The following is a 25,067-nucleotide window of genomic DNA, read 5'->3' on the forward strand; positions in this document are numbered from 1 at the left end:
AAGGCTGATATCAAGTTATTAGTTGTAACATATATGCATGTGTAAACTCGAGTTTAAGTGAAAATTTTCTAAAGATTTGCTTCTTAAACATAAGATAGTCATTGCAGTAACTGTAAGAAGAGATCCAAGCCTTTTTTGGTAGATAGTAAGTTATTACTTTTTCTGTAATGTTTTATGATTTTTATGCATCTTTCACGTATTACAAAAACACATCGTTTTGTAAATATATTATGATGACACAGTATGTTAAAGTGATAAGATTGTTAACCCGTTGATCAGTTGTAACATAAAAAAAATAAGTTTTCTTGAAATCTAAAAGCTGTGTGTTTAAAAATTTAGCTTGTTTCATTAAAAAATACTTTAAATACACACTGCTTTGGATATGTGAGCAAGAACGTCAGGTTTTATAAAAGACAACTATTTAAAAGATTAATAAATTCTTCGATTAATAAATTCTGGACATGAAAGAAAAAAATATCCACATTTGGAAACCAAAATATTAGATCATTACACTTGTTTACATCTGCTGTTTTGCAGCGCATACACACTGCTAACTGCTAATGCATACTAAATACTGCTATGCATAATACATACCCTAAAAATAGATGAGTGGAATACTAATATGTGATAGGGGCTAGCAATGGTGGGAGTTAATTGCAGTCATAATGTTTACAGCACATAGAATTAATGATATCTTTACTGAGAGTAATTGCGCCTGTTTTGGCCTGAAAATGTGATGAAAACAATTGCTTTAGTTCTTCTCACAAAAGAGAAACCAGTTGAGTGTGTGATGGTTAGGGCTTTCATCAGACCTGCCTGATACACACATCAATGAGCTTGGTCCTCTGGGGCTAAGGACAGGCAATAATTAATCTTCCTTGACATCATCATCCTCAGTGTCACCTAGCAACTATCCACTTACAGAAGCGCGACAGGGACAGCCCAGAACGGGGGCGCTAGTTGGCTACAATCAGTGATGTCAATCTGGAGCTGCTATAAAACATCTCTTCTCATTTTTATCTCATGAAATTTACAAGATGTTTACAATGTGATATATATATGGTATATATAAACCACAATTATGTTTGTGAAAGGCAGAGTTATGGTTAAAAAGACAGTAAACCCTATTTAAAATCCAGGGTTTAACATACCAGGTCAAATGTATTTTTTGAACAAATCTAATCCTGGTTATGCAAAAAAGACACATCAGCTTCATTATGCATTACACAAAGAATAAGCGGAAATGGAAAAGCTGAGTAGGAAAATAAAATACCCTCCCAATGGGCCTTCAAGGGACTTAACAAGTTAAGTAGCATCTGCTATTCATTGGACTCTACTAACTGATTATCAGAGAAGGTGACTATTTTTATAAGAGAAGGAGATTTACAGTTTTCTGGTTTGGGTAATATGGATGTGCTTTAGCTAATAATTAAGGAGGACAGAGATTAGTGATGCCCTTAGAGAAAAAAACAAACACTACTTCACCATTCCATAATGAGCTGAGAACAAAACATAATAAACACAGTAAACAAGGTTACCGTATTCATCCCACAGCAAGAAATCTGCCATATCTACATGATGAATGCAACAATGATCCCAAACAAAGCAGAACATTTTAAACAGAATGGATTCAAATACAAAAAACAAATTATCAAAATTCACACTTGACCGATTTAAAAGAATGTAATGAGACCTTAAATAAATAAAACATAAAATAATATCTGCAAGAACCAATGCTGAGAAAGAAATTGCTTAAAACAGTGTCCCTACTAACAATCATTATAATCTAAAAAGAAAAGGCAGCTAAAACTGAATCGATTCAATTGTTTACCCAACTTAATTGATGAAAGTTTTTAGCTTACTAACTTCAAAAATTAAGTTGATTTAACTGTCTAATTAAAGCGATTTATTTAAGTTGGAGCAGCATTCTCTGTTTACTGTACTGCTGAAGGTGATTCTGAAACCAACAGGATCATTGCATTTAATTAAAAATTTTAACACACTGCTTTTATTTTCTGATACATTGTTTTAAACAATTACAGAATGTGGTAAAAACTAGAGCAATATGTGATTTTTTATGCATTTTAACGCACCAATTAAATCGTATACTCTTGAAATTAAACATACCACCAGAGTTTAGCAACAAAATATGCATTGTTCATTCTCCTGATATTCAACTACATATTACTTCTTTCATTTCCATTAATATCAACATGCATGAATGTTTTCGAGTCCCCCTCCACGGAGTTAAATGTTCAGGGAACGCAGGCGACGGTGACACAAAGCACGTCCCAAACATTCGTTTGTTTTCTGCCCTGTTTAAGCAAATCCATCTTCTGGAGGGAAAATTAAAGCAAAGGCAGCACTTAAATAACTTTCATTAAATGTTGATGGACTCTCTGAGCACCACCAATCACCTGACCAGATAAAAAGACAAGCAATAGTCTTTTGTTTAAATGTCTACGTGTATAGCAAAAAAAAGCGTGACCAGCCAGGGAATATTACTCAGACTGACATGCCGGGAACGTCTGCTTGCAGGGAAGCACAGCCTAACTAGTATTTTCTGCCTCAGTAACAGGCAAGATTAAGTTGTCAAATAAATATCACAGCTTTTTTTTTTTTATCCACTTTATACAACACACCACAATCTTAAACATGTACAAACTTATATCCAGCTGCTGCCAACCCCAGGTAAAAAGAGTCAAGACTTTCCTTATCAGAAGAAATGCTAATTTTGCAATGCTATGTGGCACAGGGTACCATCTATATATATATATATATATATATATAAGGTTTTTGACATGTTGCATTACCCTGTCAGATGTGGCCATCAAAAGATGGGTGCACCGTAGTCATAAGGATGTGCCATACTCGAGTATGGCTTTTAAATCATATTTAAAAGGCACTATGGGGTCAGAATTGTGCAAAGAAAAGTGAAGATGAGTGTATGTTTTCAGATTGAACAATATGGCTTTTAATTCCAGTGTTACCCCCACCAACTGTGGTATGTGATGAATCTAGTTACCTCAGTGAGGCAACTAGACTCACCCCACCCTTTGCACAGATCGGACATTCTAAAGAGATCAAACAATTGGAAGCTGCAGATGGCAGGGCGCTCAGGTAAGAGACAGTGCCTTCTGCGTGTTTACCGCTGGAAAATTGGGGAATAACAGCCTGTCATACAGGAACACATCAGCCTTTGTTAAAGAAATTACTTTGCTCTTCACCCAGCTCTCTGATGCTCGGCCTCATGCACAAATTGTCCATTTGGCGAGTGCAGTCTAAATGGAACTGCGTCTATGCCATGTTGCTCCGGCACAGCACAAAGAAACCGGGGCAGATAGGAATCCAATTATCCCAGGCATATAATGGATGTCTCATTTAAGATGTGTGGCTGTTGCCGCAGTAATGGCAATGGCACAATTTTCCGAAAGCCAGTCTCTATCAAGTGCATCATGGTCTGTTCAACACTAACTCATATACGTCCTTGTAGTGTGAGCTGTCAAACGCCAAAGATCATAATAAATCTTTTGAAGGGTCAAGAAAAAAAAAAGGTTTAAGATGGAGTGTTTACTCACATGTAGCGTAGATGTGGGTTCTGAGCAAACGCTCGAGGCTGGATAACCCTCAGATTACAATTCATGATGGTCCTGAGGAGAAAGAGATAAAGTACAAAAAATTATTCTTTGAATTTCCTTTTTCTTAAACATATTTAACTTGAAGCACATTTATCCTTATGGCACAATCATTCAAACGGCAGGAGGGCAGCTGGATTCCTCATCTCTTATCTGGATTTTCTTTTTTCATTTTGGTCTGTTTTCATTTTCTTCTCTATCTTCAAAAGTACTGCTTTAATTAATACAGTACTATATATACATGGGGGTCTAATTAAAAGATAAAGACATATTAATGATTGTCAATTAGATGACATGCATGCTTTATTCAGCTGTAATGTAAATGTAGCTAGAGAGAACCGTTCGGTGTTTTTCTTCCTCACATAAGCTCAGTCTGCATGAATATTTTAAGTTGATCTGCACATAATACTGCTGGAGAGATTTCTAGACTTTATATTGGACAAGAGAACAAGGAGCTCCTTTAATTTTTTCAAACTAAAATTAACAAATATATTTGATAAAGCTATTTTTGATTTTTTTTTTCACAGCTGTTGATCCTATTTGATACTTGGTGAACCAGTGGCATATGGCCAATAGAGGACATTAACCTATGACCTTTATTAAAGACATAAAAAAAGTGAAATTATAAAACATTTTTTTTTAGATGTGCAAGAGAAACATTTAATCTTTAATGACAAGTAAAGTTATTTAGTTCATCGTCGTATAGGTGATGGATTTTCGCCCTGCGGTGTTTGCCCATGGACTCTCGTTAAAAGTTGTGCATGCAAAAAAATAGGACCATCCTAAAAGCTAAGAGCAACTTTATCTGCAAACCACCTATGGCCTGTTATAAAGTGCAGCTGATTGACAGGTTTATATCATTATTTAGCTACAGGGCTTGGCTAACTGTATGAAGTGAGGCTAGCGCTTTATTCTGCTTTCCCCACCTCCTTTTTCAAACGTCACAGTCTGACCCAGCATGGATAAAGACATGAAGGACTAGTTTAAAGCACTTTTTTTTGGCATTCATATAAATATACTGATGTGATACCTTGGTATACATTTGATTGATTTTTGACATACAGTACATCTATTTTGAAGTTATAGCCCCCCCTGGAGAAAACTCTACCAGCTGCCACTGTAGTAAAGCAATGCTATTTTTTTTTTTTACTAAATCATCCCATTACTAATTCTTTTAAAAATTGTATTTTTGTTTGTTTGTTTGTTTGTTTAATGTGTAAACTAACAAAATAAACTCTACACTATTTGCACCCTGTAGGGCTGAGGACCAGAGTAAAATCCAATTGGAGGAACCTTTTGATGCAATATTTGCTAACTTTTGTATCCTCCATATGAACTGAGTTATATTTCTTGTCAGAGGAGACGCTTCACTTTGTGCAAACTTGTATAGTAGAGAGATAGTAATGAAATTAAACTAATCCTCAATCTGCCCAAAGAGCCCAAATGGAATTCCCCGAGGAGCTCCTAGAATACCCAGTGCCGCAGTACGGGAAGCACTGTTCTGAATTACAATTGTAATGACTTCTAATCTTGTAATCACAGATGCCTCATTCCAAAGAAGTCCTTGACATCTCTGACATCACTGAGCGCCTCATAAAGCACTGAGCTGATTACACCCAGCTGTTGGTGCCAATTACCTTCCCAAAATCCCATCATGCCGTTGTGGTATTTGGTGGAGATTCGCCGTCACACAAACGTTCCAGAGGTCATCAGCGATTTTTATGGAGTACCTCTGAGTACATTCTGTAGCAAAAATGTTAACCTGTGTAACTAACTTATGTCTACAAGAAAAAAGGCTCAAGAACCTCTACAGTTTACCCTTTACTGCTAATAAGGAAGTTGGGTATGATGAATAATCCATGTTAATTTAAGACATATTTTTTACAAGTTGCATGAAAAATTAGATGTTAAATTGTTTTAAAGGTCTGTGGAATATATTTGCCTAAAGAAGGGTGGGAATTTCTGGATGCTGAATTTCCGTTCTGATGAAAAATGCGTTTAGAAGCAGATTAGATATGGTTACTAGTCTGAAGGGTTCCCAACAATTCAAGGTCTTAGTGTGTCCAATAGTATTGCTCCTGCAGTTTGAGGTCTCTTTATTAGAATGCAAAAAAAGGTGTTAGAGTTAACATACTGTCAATAATATATAGAAAAACTGAATTTGTCTTTTTTTTCTTAAGTTTTGTTTCCATATTGTTGTACATAAAATGGACGATAAAATCACTCAATGATTATGGTTCTTCTGCGAAAAAACAACAACAAAAAAAACAAATAACTTTCTGTTAAATTAAAGCTATTTTCAAAGACCATTGTTACTCTTTGTTGACAAGTAAACTTTTATACTACCCTGTTCTGAATCAAAGGTGAAATAAATTTTGGATTGAACTAGATTGTACCTAAATAAAGAAGAATTTCTAAATGCCCTTAGATTACACTTGTTGATTAATGATTGGAAAAAAGCCACATTTTCTCTATCTCTAATAAAATAAGATGTCTATGGAGGGTGGAATACAATAAAAATATCACATCATTTTTGACTATTATGAAGGTATATAACTGTGAACATTACTGTATAGAGAGTGGGATGGTAGAATTAACACAAAGCCATTAAACAGTCAGCATACGTGGGAAGAGTGTGGAAAGCAAAAGGTGGTGACCTCCTAAAGCTGTAGAAGATCTGTAGATCTGTGCATCTGTTTGGCCATTACAGTGAGAACAAGGCCTGGTTTTTATTAAGTGAGGACATTTTCCTCATCCTCAAGGGTTTTTTGCCAAGGGTTAGGTTTAGGACTATGGTGTATATTGAGATTAAATTAGGGTTGGGATGAGGTAAACAGTGGTACTATTAGGTTTATCCAGATATCCCAAGCGCTATATTAATATGATTACATTTATAGGAGCAAAACATGCGGAATGAATGCTTAATTTAATATGACATAATTAAAACTCACCATCAGCATCAATCACAAATGTGTCTGCCCAAACCTTTTCTTTTTGTTGTGGGTTTTCGTAATAGGTATAGTTAGGATCATACTAAATTGGTTTGTTTTCTACTTCCAAACTCAGCATCTCTTCATCCATGCCTGCGATAGGTTTCTTTTGAAGTTGTGAGAGGCGCTTTTGGAAGGACTGGATTTGATTAAACTTTTAAGCCTCCCAGTATAATATAAATATTTTGATTGAGATGACAAAGCTTCCTTATGTGCCAATACTTTCCATCCAATAATTTAATTAAACATTATTAGTTTTGGGGAATATGTAAGAATTATGTTCAAATTTGTAGTTACCGATCTGTCAATAACCGTATTCTAATTTGACAAACAGGAACTTCTGGAAAAATATAGTTTGGCTCCATATTTTGACGGTGAAGGATGGAGAAGACGTACGTAGACGGTGACGTTCAGGGGAGTAGCGTGGATGTGGAACAGTTGTCATCAATTAACATGACTGCAAAAGTGCCCTGCACGACGTACATGTGGAAGGCATGGTGTCTGCGGGTTAGGGTTGTTGTCAGGTTTAGGGCAAAGAGAGGGTTGAAAATGACTAGAAAACAATGGAAGTCACCAGCACTCAAAACATGGTCCTCACTACACAAAGCGATGTGGGAGTGTGTGTGTTGAAGCTGCCTTAGATGAACATTGTTGGAGTAAAGTGATCTATGACCCAAACTGAAACTTAAGCAAAAAAAAAGTAAAGAAAGGAGCTACAGAAGCTGATGTCAGATTGGATGTAACATTGCTAGAGTGTGTGTAGTCATATCTAAACCAGTTCTGTTTGTTGGATGCCCCTGAAACTAGAAAAGTCAAAGGTAAGTTTTTAGTCCTCAAGGGTTTTTGGCATTACGACGGTCTGACAGACTTAAAAAAAAAAAAAGGATCTGACAGAGAGTTTAGCATCTGGTCATTTAACAACACAATTTGACCCTTGTTTAACTTGCTTAAATCTTTACATTTTCCTGCTGTTAAAATATACTGATGGAGGGTAAAATCCTGACTTCCTGTTTTACTGTATCTATACCACCCACCTCCAGTTGCCATAATGACAAAACCATTTCTTATCGCAGTTTCAGGGGTAAGAGAAAATTTGAAAAATTCAAAGAGAGATTTTGATATTTATCTGATATAAATCAATTTAAAATAACGTCCATTTCTAGCATCCCTGTTATAACTTTCCTTTAAGTAGCCCTTTCTTCAAGTTATTAAAATAATGCCTTAAGAGTAGGTCCACAAAAACTTCTTAAATCATAATGTGACTACAATTTTACTAGGTGGATAAAGCCCAATATAATTTCCCCTTTTGTATTTTTAAATAAATATTATAGTTAGGTTTAATCAAAAAATCTACTAGAACAGCCTTTCTACATGAAGATAACAGTTTTGAGTTAAGCTGCTAGCATTTCAACTCCAAATAGGGTTTGATATCGGAGCAATAATGTTGAAAATAAACGAATCAATAACAATCATGTTAGCTCTGCAGATGGTTGGGTATAATTTGCCTCGTGTTGAAACGTAATATCTGTCTTGTATTCTAAAGATCTGCTCATTGTATAACAGGGGCAACTTTTTTTTCATTTTCATTTTACTGCCATAAAGACGCTGATGAGGAGGTTGAAAGTAAAACGAGCTGACAGTAACTCTTTCCAGCTTCGTTCTTCTGCACTGCTTACAGCCCAGAAAGGCAGCATCACAACAGGCTTGTGGAGGTGCGCCGCATCCCCAGGATGAGGCAGCAGAGGGAGTCAGCGGTAATGAGAAAAATGCTAATTTAGTGGTGGAGATATTGCACTTGGCCTCCCTGATGAGGGATCAGGGGAGAGGCCTGCTCTGACTGTGGAGGGCAGAGAAGAAGATGGTTCTTAAAGTGTGTATGTGTGGGTATGTGTGTGTGTTTGTGGTGGGCGTGGGGGAGATTAACTGGAAGAAGAGGTCTGAAAAGCAAGCTCCTGGAAACAGTGGCAATTGTGGATGCGAAGCAAGAAAGCAGCATCACCTGTCTTAAAAGTTAAAGGATTAGACATGAAGAGCCTTAACGTCTCTAGGCATCCTTGATTTAATTTCCACTCCTTCCTTTTAGCATTATTTGATCAGCTGCTACCCAAAGCAGAAGGGCTTCTCCCCCAGTGTTCCACTGGCAGGAATTAGGGGCTCTTTTAAACTTCAGCTCATGTTAGCAACAGCAATACCCCTTTAGCTTAACCAAAATATTCATTTTCTCCTTATTATTAGTTTTTGAACATTGTATTTATCCAAATCAAATCATAACTTAATTATCTGTTTTGTATAAGTATGTTTATCATGTAACTCCTTAAAAATTCAAAAAATATCCACTGGACTTGGTTTCCAAGATTTGAAGACGTTTCGCCACCTCTCCAGGAAGCTTTCTCAAACCAAGTCCAGTGGATATTTTTTGAATTGTTACGGAATGACTATGACCTGGATGACTGAGAACCTTCATCAGCATATTTATCATGTAACAGTTCCAATTCCAAAATAGATTATTGTATGGGAAGTTAATGCCTTTATTTATTTATTTATTGTTTTTTATAGATAGCAGTTAAATGTGACATAAGTACAGTATATGTACTTAGTTTATTCGGTCATCTCAAAATAACCCCCAGTGTAACCAAATGCCATGAGAAATCATCTATGTAGAAAATTTCTACTTGTATGTTGCTTAGTCAGTAAAATAATAGATTTTCTGTGGGAGGCCTGAGGGGTTTGTTAAAAAAACAGCAGTGGACAAACAGCTTCATAAAGAAAGAAAGCAGAAAGGCCACATTAGAGCAGGGTTAGGTCGCGAGACACGAACCTATGTTTTGATCTTCTCACGGTAAAATTCAAGCAAACACTTAAAGGCTGAAGGAATATTGTCAAAACTGCAAAACTACCTAAAGGTGTTTGCATAACTAAGTCCAGGCAAGGAAGGCCCGGCCAAGAGGCCCATAGTGATTCTACGGAAACTGCATGTGTCCACAGTTCAAGCATGAAAATTTGATAAAAAAAGTAATATGAAATCCAAAAATCTTTATGAAAGAGTTTAATTTAAATAAAGTAACAGGACCATTTTCAAGAATTCAGATAGGAAACAAAGGAGACCAGTGGAAGAAAAAGCTTTGGTCAGATGAAACTGAACTTCTTCACCAGATTATTCCCAAAACTTTTTAAAAGTTAAAAAACAAAACACTGGACTTTGTTTTCCAAGTTTGAAGATGTTTCGCCACCCATCCAGGAAGCTTTCTCAATTCAAAATGTCTGGTGTAGCTTTTGAGCTCCATGCATGGAGGAGCTGGTGGACTGGTGCAGAAATAAAAGCTTGGGCCTCAACATGGAGAAGACGAAGGAGATCATCTTGGATTTCAGGAAGAACTGGCCTATCCATGCTCCACTGGTCATCAACAGCTCAGCAGTAGAGGTGATCAGCAGCACCAAATTCCTGGGGGTGCACATCACAGAGACCCTCACCTGGACTGTAAACATCACCTCACTGGTCAAAAGGGCACATAAGTGCATGTACTTCCTGTAGAGGATGAGGAGAGCCCACCTGCCCCCACCCATCCTCACCACCTTCTACAGAAGCACCATAGAGAGCGTTCTGACCAGCTGTCTCACTGTGTGGTGTGGAGGCTGCAGCACCTCAGACTGGAAGAAAGTGAGAAGAGTGGTGAGAACAGCAGAGAGGATCATCGGGGCTCCTCTTCCCTCCATTAAAGACATTTAATTTCCAGTGCTGTGTGTCCCAAGCCCATAAACCGTGACCCCTCACACCCCCACCATGGACTGTTCTCCATGCTGCCCTCTGGGAAGAGGCTTTGCAGCATTCCATGCAGGTTCCAGCAGATTCTGCAACAGCTTCTTCCCCACCGCCATCAGACTGCTGAACTGTTGAGCAAACTCTAAATCATGACACAGACTCTGCATCACACTGATAACATCAAACTAAAAATACTGCATATTTGCACCATATATATTTATGCTTTGAACTTCCAAATATCAATGTGTTTCCTCCCACACTGTTTACAATTGATCACTGCTGCACTTTAAGGAATTGAAATGTTAATTCACTCCCTGAAAAGCTGTACTAAATGAAATTTTGTTTTGTATACACTGAATACAACATACCAATAAATCGAAATAATAATAATAATAATAGAATAAATAGAATGGCAGAAACAAAAAAAACAGGTCCGTCGTTTTTGGCCTGCAATACCCGATACTGGCCCATGCCTCTGAAAAGGGAGTTGTTAGAGTTGTTGTTGGCCTGGCTGACATGGCGAGCTGTTTTTCGGTCCCCTGCACAATCCGATGAGGATTGTGATAGTGGGAAGGGATCAACCATTGTTGCATTGAAGGTTTTTGAAAGCTTAAACCTCTGTTTAAGGTTGGTTTTTCTCTCTTAACATAAATTACTTCCTTCACACCGCTCTCAAACCACGTCTTCTTTGTCCAAAATTAGAACATTTTGGTTCTCAAACAAGTGTTCTTTGTCCTTAAGGTGTAAGTGGACAGCAGAGTCTTGTCCATAGGAGGTAGGTCTCCTGTGTTGAGCAATGCGTCTGTGGAGAGGTTGTTTAGTTTCTAAAAGATCAGAGGATTCCTCACTGCACCGAAGTGCATACACCACTCCTCTCATCTGGGGTTTTGCCTTTACGATGCATCAGTCTTTGTCTCAGGGTCTTGTCTGGTGTGAAATGAATCAAAATCCCAGTACATTTCAAAGTTTCCAGTGTTTTGTTTTTAAACTTATAATTTTGTTGGAATAACTATGACCTGGATGACTGAGAATCTTAACCAGCATACAGCAGATTCTGTTTCGCAACCTCCCCAAATTGAAACATAATGGCAGCTCCCTCCTGTATGGATACTTCTCATCACTAATAACAAGGTAGATGGTCAATTGTTGGGATTATAGATGGTGCTAAATACAGAGTACTTCATCATTTATTTGAAAAGGCTGAACCCAAATACACACCTCACTTTTTACTTGCTAAGTTTTCTGAAAGCCATGTGTCTTTCTTCATCTACTCCACAAATATCTACTTCTCTGTGGAAGTCCTTCACATAAAATCCCAAACAAATACACCGAAGACCAACCACTGTGCACATTCTATCTCCCAATCCAGACTGTAGTGCTTGAATAACATTGACGTGTCAGTTTTCCCCCTGTATAAACACCACCCTAAACCTCCTTCCCCACAAGATAAAAGCATCAACACTCACAGTCTCTGTAGTCCGGTGTAGAGCTCCATATCGACGTCTCTCAGAGTTTGCAATCCCGTCCAGTTCTCTATGTGTCTGCAAACAACAAGAAAAGAGGATCGTAAATGAGACATACCTTCTCATCTGAGACAGAAAAAACCAACCAAGAGAAAATGATGGGGAAAAACAGTTTTTCAAAGTCCCCCGCTGTAAATTAACTGGCTGCGTTTTGTCAAAAGTTTTTAAATCCATATTCATTTATACTGCAATAATTGGAACAGCTCTGACAGAGTGCTCTCTGCTGCCCTCTGATAGATTTAATTGCCAACAGGCAGCTTCTGAAGCTTAATCTATGTACGGGGAAATAGGGGGTGGGGATGGACCAAATAAACACTGCAGATGGCTTTACTTCTGTTAACAATGTCAAATTCCATAGTAAAACTCTTTCTGTATATCGGGATAAGGAAAGCGCAGTTCATGCCTATAAATTAGCTCCTGGGAAAAAGGCCATTTGGAATAAAGCGTTTGGTATGGTTCTAAGAGGACAGAATGCAACAGTCCCATTGCCTTTCATAATGCTGGAGTAAATAAGGAGATAAAAAGGAACATATCAAAATGGTTTATGGTTTTGGAAGAAAGAGGAAAATGTGATGGAAAGCTTAAGGTAAATGTAATCTTAAATTTAAATCAAAGGCGGGATCATAATGCTCAGTATATAACATCATTACTGCTAAGTTGAACTTCACTGACTGTATAAATCCTAACCTTAGAGGCACTTAAACAATCTATTTAAAGAAGATAAAAATGTGTGCAAAGTTTATATTTATCGTGATCCTTCTTGACTCCTTAGTAGAGTTGCACATGATAAAAGATCATGAAAAAGACCTAATATGCATATTATATAGCAACGGCTAAAATTTAGGCATTAAAGTTTTAAAGATAGAATTCCCACAAAATTTCTAATTCATAAAGGCCATCTTTTGAGTGTGTCACGTTCACATGACACTTTGTGGACCCCCCACATGACACTAAAATTATGCTCCAACTATTCATGAGAATAGAAGACTTCACATACATAATAATCCACCAAAGTTCTGCGTTCTAACATGATGAAACTGCAATAAATTCAAAAACAAAAATTCTAAAACAGAAAAAAAATAGATATGTATCAGGTGCAAATCATTTTAAAATAACAAAAAATGATCGGTTGGAAAGATGTTACTGTTAAACTTTTGATATGTTTATTTGAGCACCAGAAAAGTAGTTTTGTCTCTGTGAAAATGGAAAACATTCTTTTGCACATGTAACCTTCTGCACCAAGTACATGGTGTGATGAATAATCACGTTGTATGTTTTACTACAACACCAGTTTAAAGGAGCTAAGGATGAGAGTATTTGAATTTCTGCTCAGCATTTTTTATCTAAAAAGGGTTTTTACAAAGTACCAATCATGCGAGTATCTTATCTGACAATAAGGCTAAATTGCTTTTGTGTCCTTCCAGCACCACAGATGCTTTTATAGTTCTTGAAATCTTTCTGAAGGTTCTGGATCCACTCAAGTGTAATGAGATCAGAAAGAAAAAACGAATTGTGATGCACAGATTAGGAGTGATCTTTATACAGGAATAAAGAAGAAATGGATGCTTCCTGTTAATTCCCCGCTATACCAAATTAAGTAAATGCTGAGGTACAAAGATATTAATTACCTAATCAGTAGTAAACAATATGATCAAAGCTAGTGTTATGCATTTGCTTACAGGGTGGAATGTTTTTTTTGTTTTTTTTAATCCCATGACATGGACAATAATACTTTTGCTGAAGGCACATTAATAGCTGACCCAGCAGAACACATTGAATAAAATGGTTTGGCAACTCTAAGTGTCTCACACTGGCAGTGACAGTTCTGCTGTTGTGATCATTTTCAAAGAGGTAGTGTGGTGGGGGGTGTCTAAAGATTCTCAAGGGGCAATGCACAGTCCACCTGTAAGCAGAAAAGGCTGATAAATCTCACTAGGATTTATTCATTGACAGTGGTTGCTGTTCTACAGCAGACATGCTGAGGGAGGCTAAGATCAGAGGAGGGATCATCGTCCACACCCTGAGCTGCCTTCTGCTGAAAACTGGAGATCTAATCAGCAAACTTAAGATTCAAAGCATGTGTTATGCATATGAAATGCACTGTTCCCATACTGTCATGTGATATAGTTTTGTTTTGATTTCACATGGACGTTCTATTCATGTGAAAGCATGGTTTCTTTTAACAAAAACAAAAAGAAAAAAGAGGTACTTCAGTCTCCAACACATTAACAATATTGTTAGTGACAATTCAAAAGAGCAAATTATGGTTTGTCCAATCAGGCAACAGAAATTTGGCCAGACTTCAAAATTCCTAATATTATGAACAATGAATTACAATGTTAGCTGAACAATCTGAACCCCAGGGAGATGCACATGAATTTGGAAATATTCAGTTTGATCTCGCTCCTGTTATAACAGCTATGTCGCTCTGAACCAGCTTCACCTTTTCTCAGTAGTATACTCAGTAGTATATTTACCTCTGACAGCGCTTCAAATGACATTCTGTACTTGTTTTCTCTTTTCTTTTAAAAAGTCCAGGAAATGTTTTCTGTGGCACAGGTCAGGTCAGGTCAGGTAACTCAGCCAGATTGCCCTCATGTTTTTGGATTTTCAAGCAAGTCTTGTAAAGAGATAATCCCAAATTCATTACTTAGGTGAAGGGTTGGGTTGGTAGTACCTCTGTTTCTGCCAAAAACCCTCCCACTGAGAATAATCACAAAGAAGGACCTTTCCTATTATCTGCTGTGAAATGCTGTTTGCTGATTTATCCATGCAAAGAGGGGTTAAAGTAAAATTTGTGTGGTTCTTCCTCATCTTCGTCCTTTGACCTTTTTAGGTTCTGGTCAATCAATCAAATCAATCTAAATGTTTAGTGTAAAAAATGTTTAACATACCGTAAGGTAACCAAAGTGCTACAAAAGGTTCTAGAGAACTTCTTCGACTAAGTAATTGAGCTATCTCCCATATGACATGTACAAGATGTGCTTCAATTTATTTCCACTAACACAACCCCCCAAAGACAGACCATTCAATAAAAAAAATAAAAAATAAAATAAAATAAAATAAAAAAAATCAATATTCTTAATGGAAAAACTGCAGTTCAGGTTTGATTAGTCAAAATATTTTACCTTTAATAAGAGTTTGAGAAATCACCCTTCATATTCCTTTGAAAATAAGGAAATAGTCTTTTAAGTTCGCTCTGATTGGACACCAAGTATTACCATAGCTTTTTTGCTGTACTTATACAAAGATCTACATTCGCCTCTCAGAGGAGTTTCTTCTTCTTCTTTTTGCATCACAGCCCAGCTTTTACATTTTTTTTTTCGTTTTATGTTATTCAGACATTTGGGTTTTATGTCTTCATTTTACTTTTACTTGTTTATGCCAGCGTCCCACCCAAATCCCACGACTATAAAACGACAACTATAAAGACATGCTTTATATCATAATGAGGTGTTAAACCAGATTTTCAGTTAATTGATCATCTTTGTATATGTGAGTAGGTGTTTCCAGATTTATTTATTTATGCATGATTAAAATCCCTGATCAAATTTTACCAAAACATTCTGACTCTCAAAATCTTTTAGGTATATTCTAAAACAAAGGTATTACAGTACACCTTTGAGATGTATCTTTGCTTTAACAGACCAAAGTCAAATAATCTGGTCATTGGCAGGACTCTGGAGAATGACTGCATACTCAGGAGGCAATTCTGCAATTAGGCACATCTAAAACATGCTGGGCACCAAATTGCGATGACTGGGATTGGATCCTGCCACCAAAAGATAAAGCTTTCTATGTTTTGGGGAGGAAAACTAACAAGAAAACCAAGAACTGAAGACTTTGTGCAATATTGTTTCTACAAATGAATCCGCATTGAATAATCATGTTCATGAAAGTGATACATTGCAAAAGTTCTGAAATTTTAGGAAATGAAATATAGTTTAAAAATCCATCAGAACAGTTTTGCTTACTTTCCAGTTATGTGTGCCAAAAATGTGCTTAATTCAAATCAGTATTGAGCACAAAACAGAAAACCACAGTCGTCAGAGTTAGAAGTTGCCTCATCCGAAAGATAACTGAGTTAGCAACTAAGTTACTGCCAGATCAACTAGTTGCACAGCAAAGTAATAATACAGTTACTTTTTTATTTCAATTCAATTCAGTTTATTTCTATAGCGCCAATTCACAACAAGCGTCATCTCAAGGCACTTTACAGTTCACCAGATCATCCAGTCAGATTGATTCAAAGTTTTCTATCTAAGGAAAACCAGTTGATTGCATCGACTCATTGACCTGAAGGCAATTCCTCACACTAAGCATGCAGGTAGCGACAGTGGAGAGGAAAAACTCCCTTTTAACAGGAAGAAACCTCCATCAGAATAAGGCTCAGTGTGAGCGGCCATCTGCTGAGGCCGACTGGGGTTCATGGAGACAGAAGCAGAGATACAAAAAGCAGCTGTAAAAGGCGGCCCCTTCCAGGAAACACACTTTTTATGACGCTTATGCAAATTCTCAGTCATCTCAGTCATGGCAACAGCAAATAAGCTTTTGTTTAGTTTTCCTTCAGCCCAACTGCCTCTAATGCTACCCTGTTTGTTGTTCCTTTTCATTACTCAAAATAATGAAGTTCATTGATTTTTTTTTCCCCTTTACATTTCAATCAAATCATATAAACAATTTTGTTAAAAGCAGGGGTGGAAACTCCATTTCTAGGAAGTAAAAAGCCTGTACAGAGATTGATTCCTAGTATCATTTGCAATTAAAGCTTCACAACATAGACAAAGCTAATCACCTGGGTAAGTGAAGATGGTGAAGAAAACCGAAGCAGGGTTTTTACTTTTTAGACCTGGATTATTCACCTCTGGTTAAAGGCTTTAATTCAAATAAACCAAAATAAATGCATCGAGTGCTTGACTTCATAGGATTGTTAGGTTTATTAGCATTAATGCTTATCAAGCAACAAAAAACAAATACAAAAGTATATGTTAGAATTAAACAGAAGAAAAGAAGAAGAAAAACAAACAAAAGCTAAAAAATATAAATACATTTATTACTTTCAGTATTAGGGTGCAAAAAAAAGAAAATATACATTGTTAGTTAATTCAGTAAAACTGAATTATTTTCTTGGAAAAGCATTTGGTTGTCGGTGGTGCTAACATATTGAGATGATGTGATTGGCTCTTTTAGATTAGAGTTGCTAGTAACATGGATGAAGTCTTTGTTACCAGACTTAAAAGCAAATCACAACTTATAGCCTTTGACTCCAACATGAGCTTCCAGTTTGGGGAAGCGCTCATTAAATCTACTGGGACCTTCATCATTCCCTTACATCTCTTTTCTCTGTATTTCTGAGCAACAAATGGCGGCTCAGCACCCACCCATATTATGGCTCCTCAGCCAATCAGGGTCACATATGCCTCTGCTTAAGGGATCCATGTTAAATTGTAAGTAACCTAATGGCACTACTAGTAAAAGGAAAGTAATTAGTTAGATTACAAGGTCAACAAAAAAAATTACATTTTTACTAATATAATTATTATCCAAGCTTTTTAGTCATAACACTGATTCAAAGTAATAATAAGTCATAAGTAATATCAAACCAATCAAGATCACTAACCGGACAGTCGGCTGCTTTTTCAATAAATTAAACATTTGCAAAGAGCAATCTCAATGATTTCGTATTTCTCATCAAGTTTTTCTATACATTTGCAGATCAATGGAAGCTGCAGCACCATAAAACTAAAAAGTGCAATAAAGAAAACAGAAAGCAGACAATGAACAGGCCTTATCATTAAGATTCATTGTGGATTTTATTGAATTAAAGATCATATCAGAGGTTTGGACTAAAAAAACAGAAGAAACGAGGAGAACGAAATGGAAAGAAACCAAAGATAAATTAAGGCCCTGTTCATAATAAATCTTGCCACAGGGCAGCCAGCAGCAGTGATATTAAATGTCATTACTTTCCCTGCTTCTCCACCTTGCTGACTGATGAATTAAATTTAAACAAGTGAAAGGCTGTTTGAATCAAAATATATGAAAGGTCTGTGAAACATTAAAGAAAACCTGAGGAAACAGCCAAATAAAAAAAGATTAGCACTATTAAAACCTGTAGATGCAGACCTTGTTGTTGTAAGATGATATTATGGCAATATTTACACCTTCTACAGAGAATGTGATACATCTAGAATTTTAAGTAGTTTCATATTTATTTCTGCAAAGCATTTATGTACAAACTTTCATCCATTGTGACTAAAAATACAAATATAGCAGCTTGCATCAGGCACATTAACCTAAGCTATAAAATAGACCAAATCCCTGATACAATATTACTACATGACTAGAGTAGCATAATTTATGCAAGAGTACATTTTTACATGCAGGATGGCTTTCTGCTCCATGATACAATTTAACACCATACTCATTTTCATGAAGCTGCTGTCAACAAACAGCCAGGAGAAAACACACAACGCCTCCCTGTGGACCTGATCACGTTGTCTTCTCAGAGCCCGATTGTCCGCGGCACGCTGAATATGCATGTGGATTAGACTGCTGTGAAAAAATAAACATGAATAACAAAGGTACCAGAGAGCTGAGTCTCTCTCCTGTTTATCCCCAGGTTTCCTCATAGGATGCAGAAAGGAAACAGCAGTAAAGTCAAAATCATAAAAAAAAGGTTTTGGGCTACTTGGGTTTTTGTTGCAGCCATTGGAGCAAATTAGCTTATCCTGATTTCCAATTAACAGGTCAAGACAATTATTAAATTACCTCCACGCTGGAGAGAGTAGTCCTCCAAGAGGGGAGGTTTCGAACAAAAAGAAACATTTTCTTGACAACAGGATTAGAAATTGTCTTCCTGTCATATGTTGTTCTCTTTTGTTATCTGACTCTAAATGATTTGTTCCAGACGCTTTATTTTATGATCCTGTTTTCTTAAAGAGCCTCTTAAATGCATTTCCAGTGACGAGGCCACATTAGTTACTGCTACACAAAAGAAATGATAGCATCAGAACAAAGTGTTCAGGCAGATCCACCAGCCTGCTCTCTCTCAGACACATAGCCTCTGAAATCACAGCCATCTTCCATCTGTTTCAGAAAATGGCCTCCAACAAAGTACATGGCGAACTGGGTGGCATGGTGGTTCAGTGCTGGAGGAAAACACCCTGGAACCAAACAGTAACAGATTCCATCTCAGCAACAGCCATCTGTTATGTTCAAGGGGCCCTGGGCGACACAATGAACCCTTACCTGCTATCTTGTCCTGAGCTTCTGTGAGTGTAATCGACAGAAAAGTGGGAGAAAAAAATAAAAAGAGAAACGGCAAATCTGTTGTCTCACATAAAATGGCTGAACTACAATAATACCCATTTTTATTTTTTTTAACTATCATCTGTAGGCAATGGAATGCTTTGCTGTCTGTTTTTTATCAAATAGTTTTGGACTCTAGAAAAAGAAAAGGGGGGTGGACACAGGAGGTGGGGTACTCTCTACACACTAAAGATCTTCACTATCCAACATTTGTGTGACAGAGCTATTACCTATCAGGTAAAAAAAAAAATCACCTGATGAAGATTTGTGACAAAGAATTACAGGAAGACGAAAAAATGAATCCCAATTTTCCTTTTATACGATTTGGGAGCTTTAACCTTTTTTTCCTTGCACTAACCTATTCCAACTATAAATTTGCAAAACGTGTTTGAATTATAGGGGCTGCTCAGTGGGTAGCACTGCTGCCTTGCACTAAAAAGGTTCTGGGTTCGCTTTTGGCCTGGCGTCTTTCTGCATGGAGTTTGCATTTTCTCCCTGTGCATGCATGGGTTCTCTCTGGGTACTCCGGCTTCCTCCCACAGTCCAAAAACATGACTGTTAGCTTAGCTGGCTTCTCTAAATTCTCCTTAGGTTTGTGTGCATGAATGCTTGTTTGAATTATGCTGGATTCTGCAAAATTACTGTGATACATCTAAAAAATCTCTTCCAAGCCTCCGAACAGTTAACAGGTTCCAATTGTTTCATGAAAATCAAGGAGCATGGAATACCAGTTAAAATAGCCACCCATGGCAACTCAAGGATTCACAGCTCAGCATATGACCATCTATGGAAAACTCTTTTGACAGGTTAATCTTTAGTTGTGCACTCCACAAATTTGGCTCTTACATGTATGAAAGTGTGACCTTGAAAAAGTTATAAAACATATTTTTTTCATACAACCTAGGCAGATATAGCAAATATGCATCGAAAGGCGCCCTGGTCAGATGGGACTAAATTGAACATTTTTGCAGAGATTGTGTGTTGCAAGGCATGTTGATGACAGCATCATGCTGTGGTTAAACAAGTCAGAACTGCAAGAACACAACCTGAAGTACCAGTGTAAGCTTGTTTTTACACCAAATATCAAACCATGTTTCCCCTTACTGATTAAAAAACAAATAGATATACATGTACATGCATATCTATTATACACGTAAATAAAATACCAAATAAACTCTCCTTCTCATTTATGGAAAACATTCCTTTTTACTATCTGCTTTTTGGGGTTTTGTGAATTCGTTTTGTTTGCTGGTGACTAAATTGTAAAATGACATGCTGTTCTGGATCCAAAGATACTGAAAACGTAATCAGTCAGGAAATTACTGAGATCTTTAGGAGACACAATGAGGTATAAAAAGTGAGAAAATCTAGTTAAAGGTATGGCTGACAATTGTAGCAAGGCAGCATCCTGAACCTGAACTGACTACTAGCACAAAAAGGTAGCAGAAAAGAAAAAAGATTGGTTTTAAAAACAGGTCAGCATTGAGTATTCACCCGAATCACACAGAAACCATCCAAACATCTGAGATGCACCATTAAAGGGCCTGAATTCATACAAGTAGAAATAAGACATGACAAGAACCCTGCCAAAGGTGCACATATCTAGACTATTTCATTGCAAATAAATCTCCAGCACACAAACTGTATGTCTGCCATATTCAGACGATGGGAACACCTATTCATTTCTGGGTTTTTTATATAAAATAATCAGGTTTTTTTGTTTTATCCTATTTTTACAATGGAAAAAAATGCTTTGTAAAATAAAAAAAGAAATAGGTTTCAAAAGCTAAAAAAAAAAAAAAAAACCCTCTATACTAGCATTAAGTGTTTACTATTAATTGGATAGTTTTACTATCTTCAATAGTTGTGAATGAACATCCAATAACTTTTCTAAAACCATTATTAAGACTTTTATTTTTGGACTGCTTTCTTAGCCGCAGCATTTTAATCAAGTTGCAGTCAGACAATAGAGACCAAGATGATGTTTTCTGAGCCCTTCTGTTGTAACTTGCTACTCTGGGATAATTGTCTTATAATAACTTAATGACAGCTTTGTGTCCATGTGATACGGCTGCATAATAAGCCCAAATCATCAACCCTCCTCCATCTTCTAATTGTTCTGTCTCTCTTTCTGTAACAAACTTTCAACCAATAAGCAATAACCAGGCTTCTCCAGCACTTCATGGCGTGCTGAAGATGAGCTTCTAAAACCTTTAGGACAGTAGGCGATGAGGACCAGGGCCGGGGACGACTGTTGCAAAGAAAATATCTCTCTTCTCTGGTCTCATCTCTTCAAACTACTTGTTCCAGAATGCTTGTAGATGTCTAATTTGTGCTGACATGTCCCTTTTGTACAGGAGACCCTATCTTCTGTAAATAATACCAAGTTATTAAACCTATTTTTTTGATTATCCAATAATGAATTTAACAGTACAGTCTGTTCTTGGCTTGATTTGAACTTTAGAAATTATGAACTTCAAACAGGTCTATCTTATCAATCAATGCTTCCAATAAATATCCAATAAATATTTATGATATAAAGGAAATAAATAAATAAATGTTTTGAAAATGTCAGAACCCTTTCTAAAATGGCAGTAGGTAATGACTGCTGCTCTATGGTCCTTCCTTGTGTCTTTCTGACTTGGCATTGTCTTAAAACATACCTGTATAACAGCAATGACTCTTAAATACTGTAGTGAGGTACACCATCCAGGGCAGGCGTGTCCAAAGTTAGTTTTCATCCTTTGGACACGCCTCATCTAGGGGTTAATGAGGGCATAATGGCGGTCATAAGAACAGCCTCGCCTCCACAAACCAACACATTGAGGTAACCTGCTTGTATTGATGATAATGTCTCCTAAAGAATAACATTGATAAACTTCAGATAGAATATAAAACTTTATGTAAATTTGATTTCATCATCTATATTTGTGGCCTGATGTTATTTTTGCACATTTTCAAATTTCATGCTCTGTCTTTGATTATAGAGCTAAAACATGCTGCGTCTGCAGATAACAAATACTATTATTTCAACCTTTATTTAATGCAGGGATGTGTTAGCTAAAACCCTTTAACAAGGTTATTAATATTATATATCTCTAAAAATATGAAAATGGTACAACATCCCCATTGTTAGAGTTCATTGTTATAAAATGTTGTTAACTAATGGATTGTGGGAATCTTCAGAGTGATGGTTGGAATGAATTAAGAAAGAAAACAAGTAATTTATTTGACCCAATTTTGTTGTGATGAGAAGAAGTGACATTTGTTTTTATTATTCAAAGGGGTAGAGTGAGAAATTACCAAACTTACTAGTTTTCTTGAAAATACATGATGATCAAACACTTTTATGCAAGCAGAGTTTGAAGATTATTAAGGATGAACAATGCAAGGGATGTAATTATTTTTTCCGCAAGCAGCATCTCTAATTTTGTCTGATTGTAAAGGAAATGGTAAGGCCAATTTTTTTTTTTTTTTTTTTTTTATAATTTAGTATTTAGAGCTATTCTATATTTCATTTTTAACTGAGTAAGTCATCAATAAAATTAACTTTTGTTTGTAAATTCATGCATTTAAAAAATAAATTATATTTCTCACTGCTACTGAAAAATCCCAGTAGAAGTCCCAAAGCAGAGTCAGCATGTCAGTCTCACTCTTTTAGTAAGTCAATACAGAAATGGGGAACTTGCCATTAGTAAGTACTAGTCAGGCCTGTGACATGACAATGTACTGGGATTAGGTAACAGAAGATATTATTTTGATGGCACGCTTTGACTAAAGCCTTCCCTCCGTTGCATGGTGTGCTGTAAGAAAGATACACAACGCTCCAAGGAGCACAAACAGCAAATAGCTCCTGTTTCTTACTAAACTCCTCTGATTCTACCCATTGTTTCCAATGCTTTTGTCTGTCAGTGATTTACGACTTTGTTGGAATGATCTACAATGCTCCAGCTAAAGCTTTAATGGGAAAATGTTTAATAAAATAGAATGTCTCTGGTGTGTTCCTGGGATATTGATCTATACTCTACCTCCCTCTCTGTTTTTATAAAAGGCAAAGGAGCCCTCTTCTGCAGCCCAAACACTTCTGAGGGGGGACGCAGCAGAGGAGCAGCACTCCTCTAGATTAAAACAGCAACCAAACATCAATCAGATAACCTGCTTTTCTTTGTTTTGTTTTTCATGCCTGTTTTGGAGTGTCATTGTAAGAAAAAAATATAATAAAAATAAAATAAGAAGGACAGCGAGGAACAAAAGATAAGAGAAAACAGGAAGGGAGGCTGTTTCCCCTCAGTATTTACTACAGTCTGAAAATAAGTCATCCTCCAAAGCAATCATGAGGAAGATTTGGCATTCAAAGCTTGTAAATTGGAATCAAGCATTACAATCTCTGTGGCTTCACTCGCTGAGACAAACCAACGCCTGTTACCTCTATGCAAATGTAATCACTTGCACAGACAGACAGATGCACCAGCTTCCTTCTTAATGTACGAGCCTATGAAAATATATCCACTGTCCATCTGTTGGTCAGAATGCCATTTTTTTACCAGCCTCCAACAACAATGTTAATATTCAAAGCCGAATGTCGGGTGAACAGTTTTTTCACCTTTGTTCCCCTTCCCTGGCTTTTTCATAATGATGCAACAAAAGGCTGCGTGTGAAGGCCTGGGGTTACATTCTGAAAGTTTTCATTTAACCAAGGAAGAAGTTTCAATAACTTTGTCATGAAAGAAGTAAAAACAAATTATTGATAACTGCTATTTTTTCACAGTTGTAATGAGATCTTGATTACATCTGAAAAACCACAAAATATTTCTAATCATCATAAACCCTTTTTCAAGAAGAAATATTTAAAGATCTGGATCTAAAGGGAAGTATTTCAAAGAGCCTATATCATGCAAAAATCAACTTTTCTGTTATGAATTTCTTTTCTGTTCATATAATGCTGATCCACGCATGTCTGAGTAATCATGATAAAATTAGCTTTCTAGGTAGCTGTTTCTGTTTTCAGGAAAAAACCAGAGCCATGAATCTGCCCCCTCCTGGAAGCACCTACCTTGACCATTCTACGCCTGCCCAGTAAAGAAAATGACCACCTTCTCTGATCAACAAGCATTGGTGTCAGCATTTCTACTAAAAGTTGAGACAAAGTGGTTCTTTTAGCACATAATTTGCACAATGACATTCACTTTTTGTTGGTTTTTCTGTTTTTTTGAGGTCATGTCTGAAGTGCATTCCAACCAAATATGTTGTCCGTGATGATTTTCGCGAGTCCCACAAGGTATTCTGCTATGCATTCAGATGAACCGTGTTCACAACCTTGACCGTGCAATTTGAAGGAGCTACAGCTGCGTAAAGCTGACACCTCACTCACATGGAAAACACTCAGCAAATAGACTGAATGGCTAGTGCTTCATTAAAATGATTGTAAAAAAAAAAAAAAAAAAAGAAAAAAAGACAAAGAAATTAATAAATAAATAAAGATCATGTGTGCTAATTTTGTTTCAGAGATATTTAATATTTTTCGTAGCTTATTCAGAGGTCAACCATCCTCCCCATTAAGCTCCTATTTTTTTTGTGCTGCTTGATTTTTGCAGTTAAAACAATCATTTTTGCTGATATGGGTTTTAAGATTTAAATTGGACGATGACATGCCTGTCCCAGGATATTGCATAACATCATATGTCATTGCTGTGTTGGTATTTAATATAACAGTGGGCATATCTACCTATTTAGTGTCTGAAATTATTGTTTTTACATTATTCAGTTTATCCGCCTTCTAGACCCTTTAGTTTAGATCTACCTTTACCCCTGGCAAGCACAAAGCATTTCCTGTAAATCTCTCAAATAA

The 25,067-nt window shown here is 36.7% G+C and overlaps 1 protein-coding gene across 2 annotated transcripts in view; it reads right to left on the minus strand.

Annotated features, from left to right (window-relative positions):
* Positions 1-25,067, minus strand: part of ntrk3b (neurotrophic tyrosine kinase, receptor, type 3b) — a 374,712-nt gene that overhangs the window by 303,352 nt on the left and 46,293 nt on the right. For both annotated transcript variants that reach the window (XM_038292890.1, XM_038292888.1), the window contains exons 2-3: positions 11,852-11,926; positions 3,579-3,650 (exon numbers count right to left, since the gene is read on the minus strand). In XM_038292890.1, the coding sequence (XP_038148818.1) occupies positions 3,579-3,650; positions 11,852-11,926 (147 nt within the window). The remainder of the gene's footprint in view (positions 1-3,578; positions 3,651-11,851; positions 11,927-25,067) is intronic.

Source organism: Cyprinodon tularosa, unplaced genomic scaffold, assembly GCF_016077235.1.
Source record: "Cyprinodon tularosa strain WSP-4 unplaced genomic scaffold, ASM1607723v1 ctg319, whole genome shotgun sequence".
Lineage (NCBI taxonomy): Eukaryota > Metazoa > Chordata > Actinopteri > Cyprinodontiformes > Cyprinodontidae > Cyprinodon > Cyprinodon tularosa.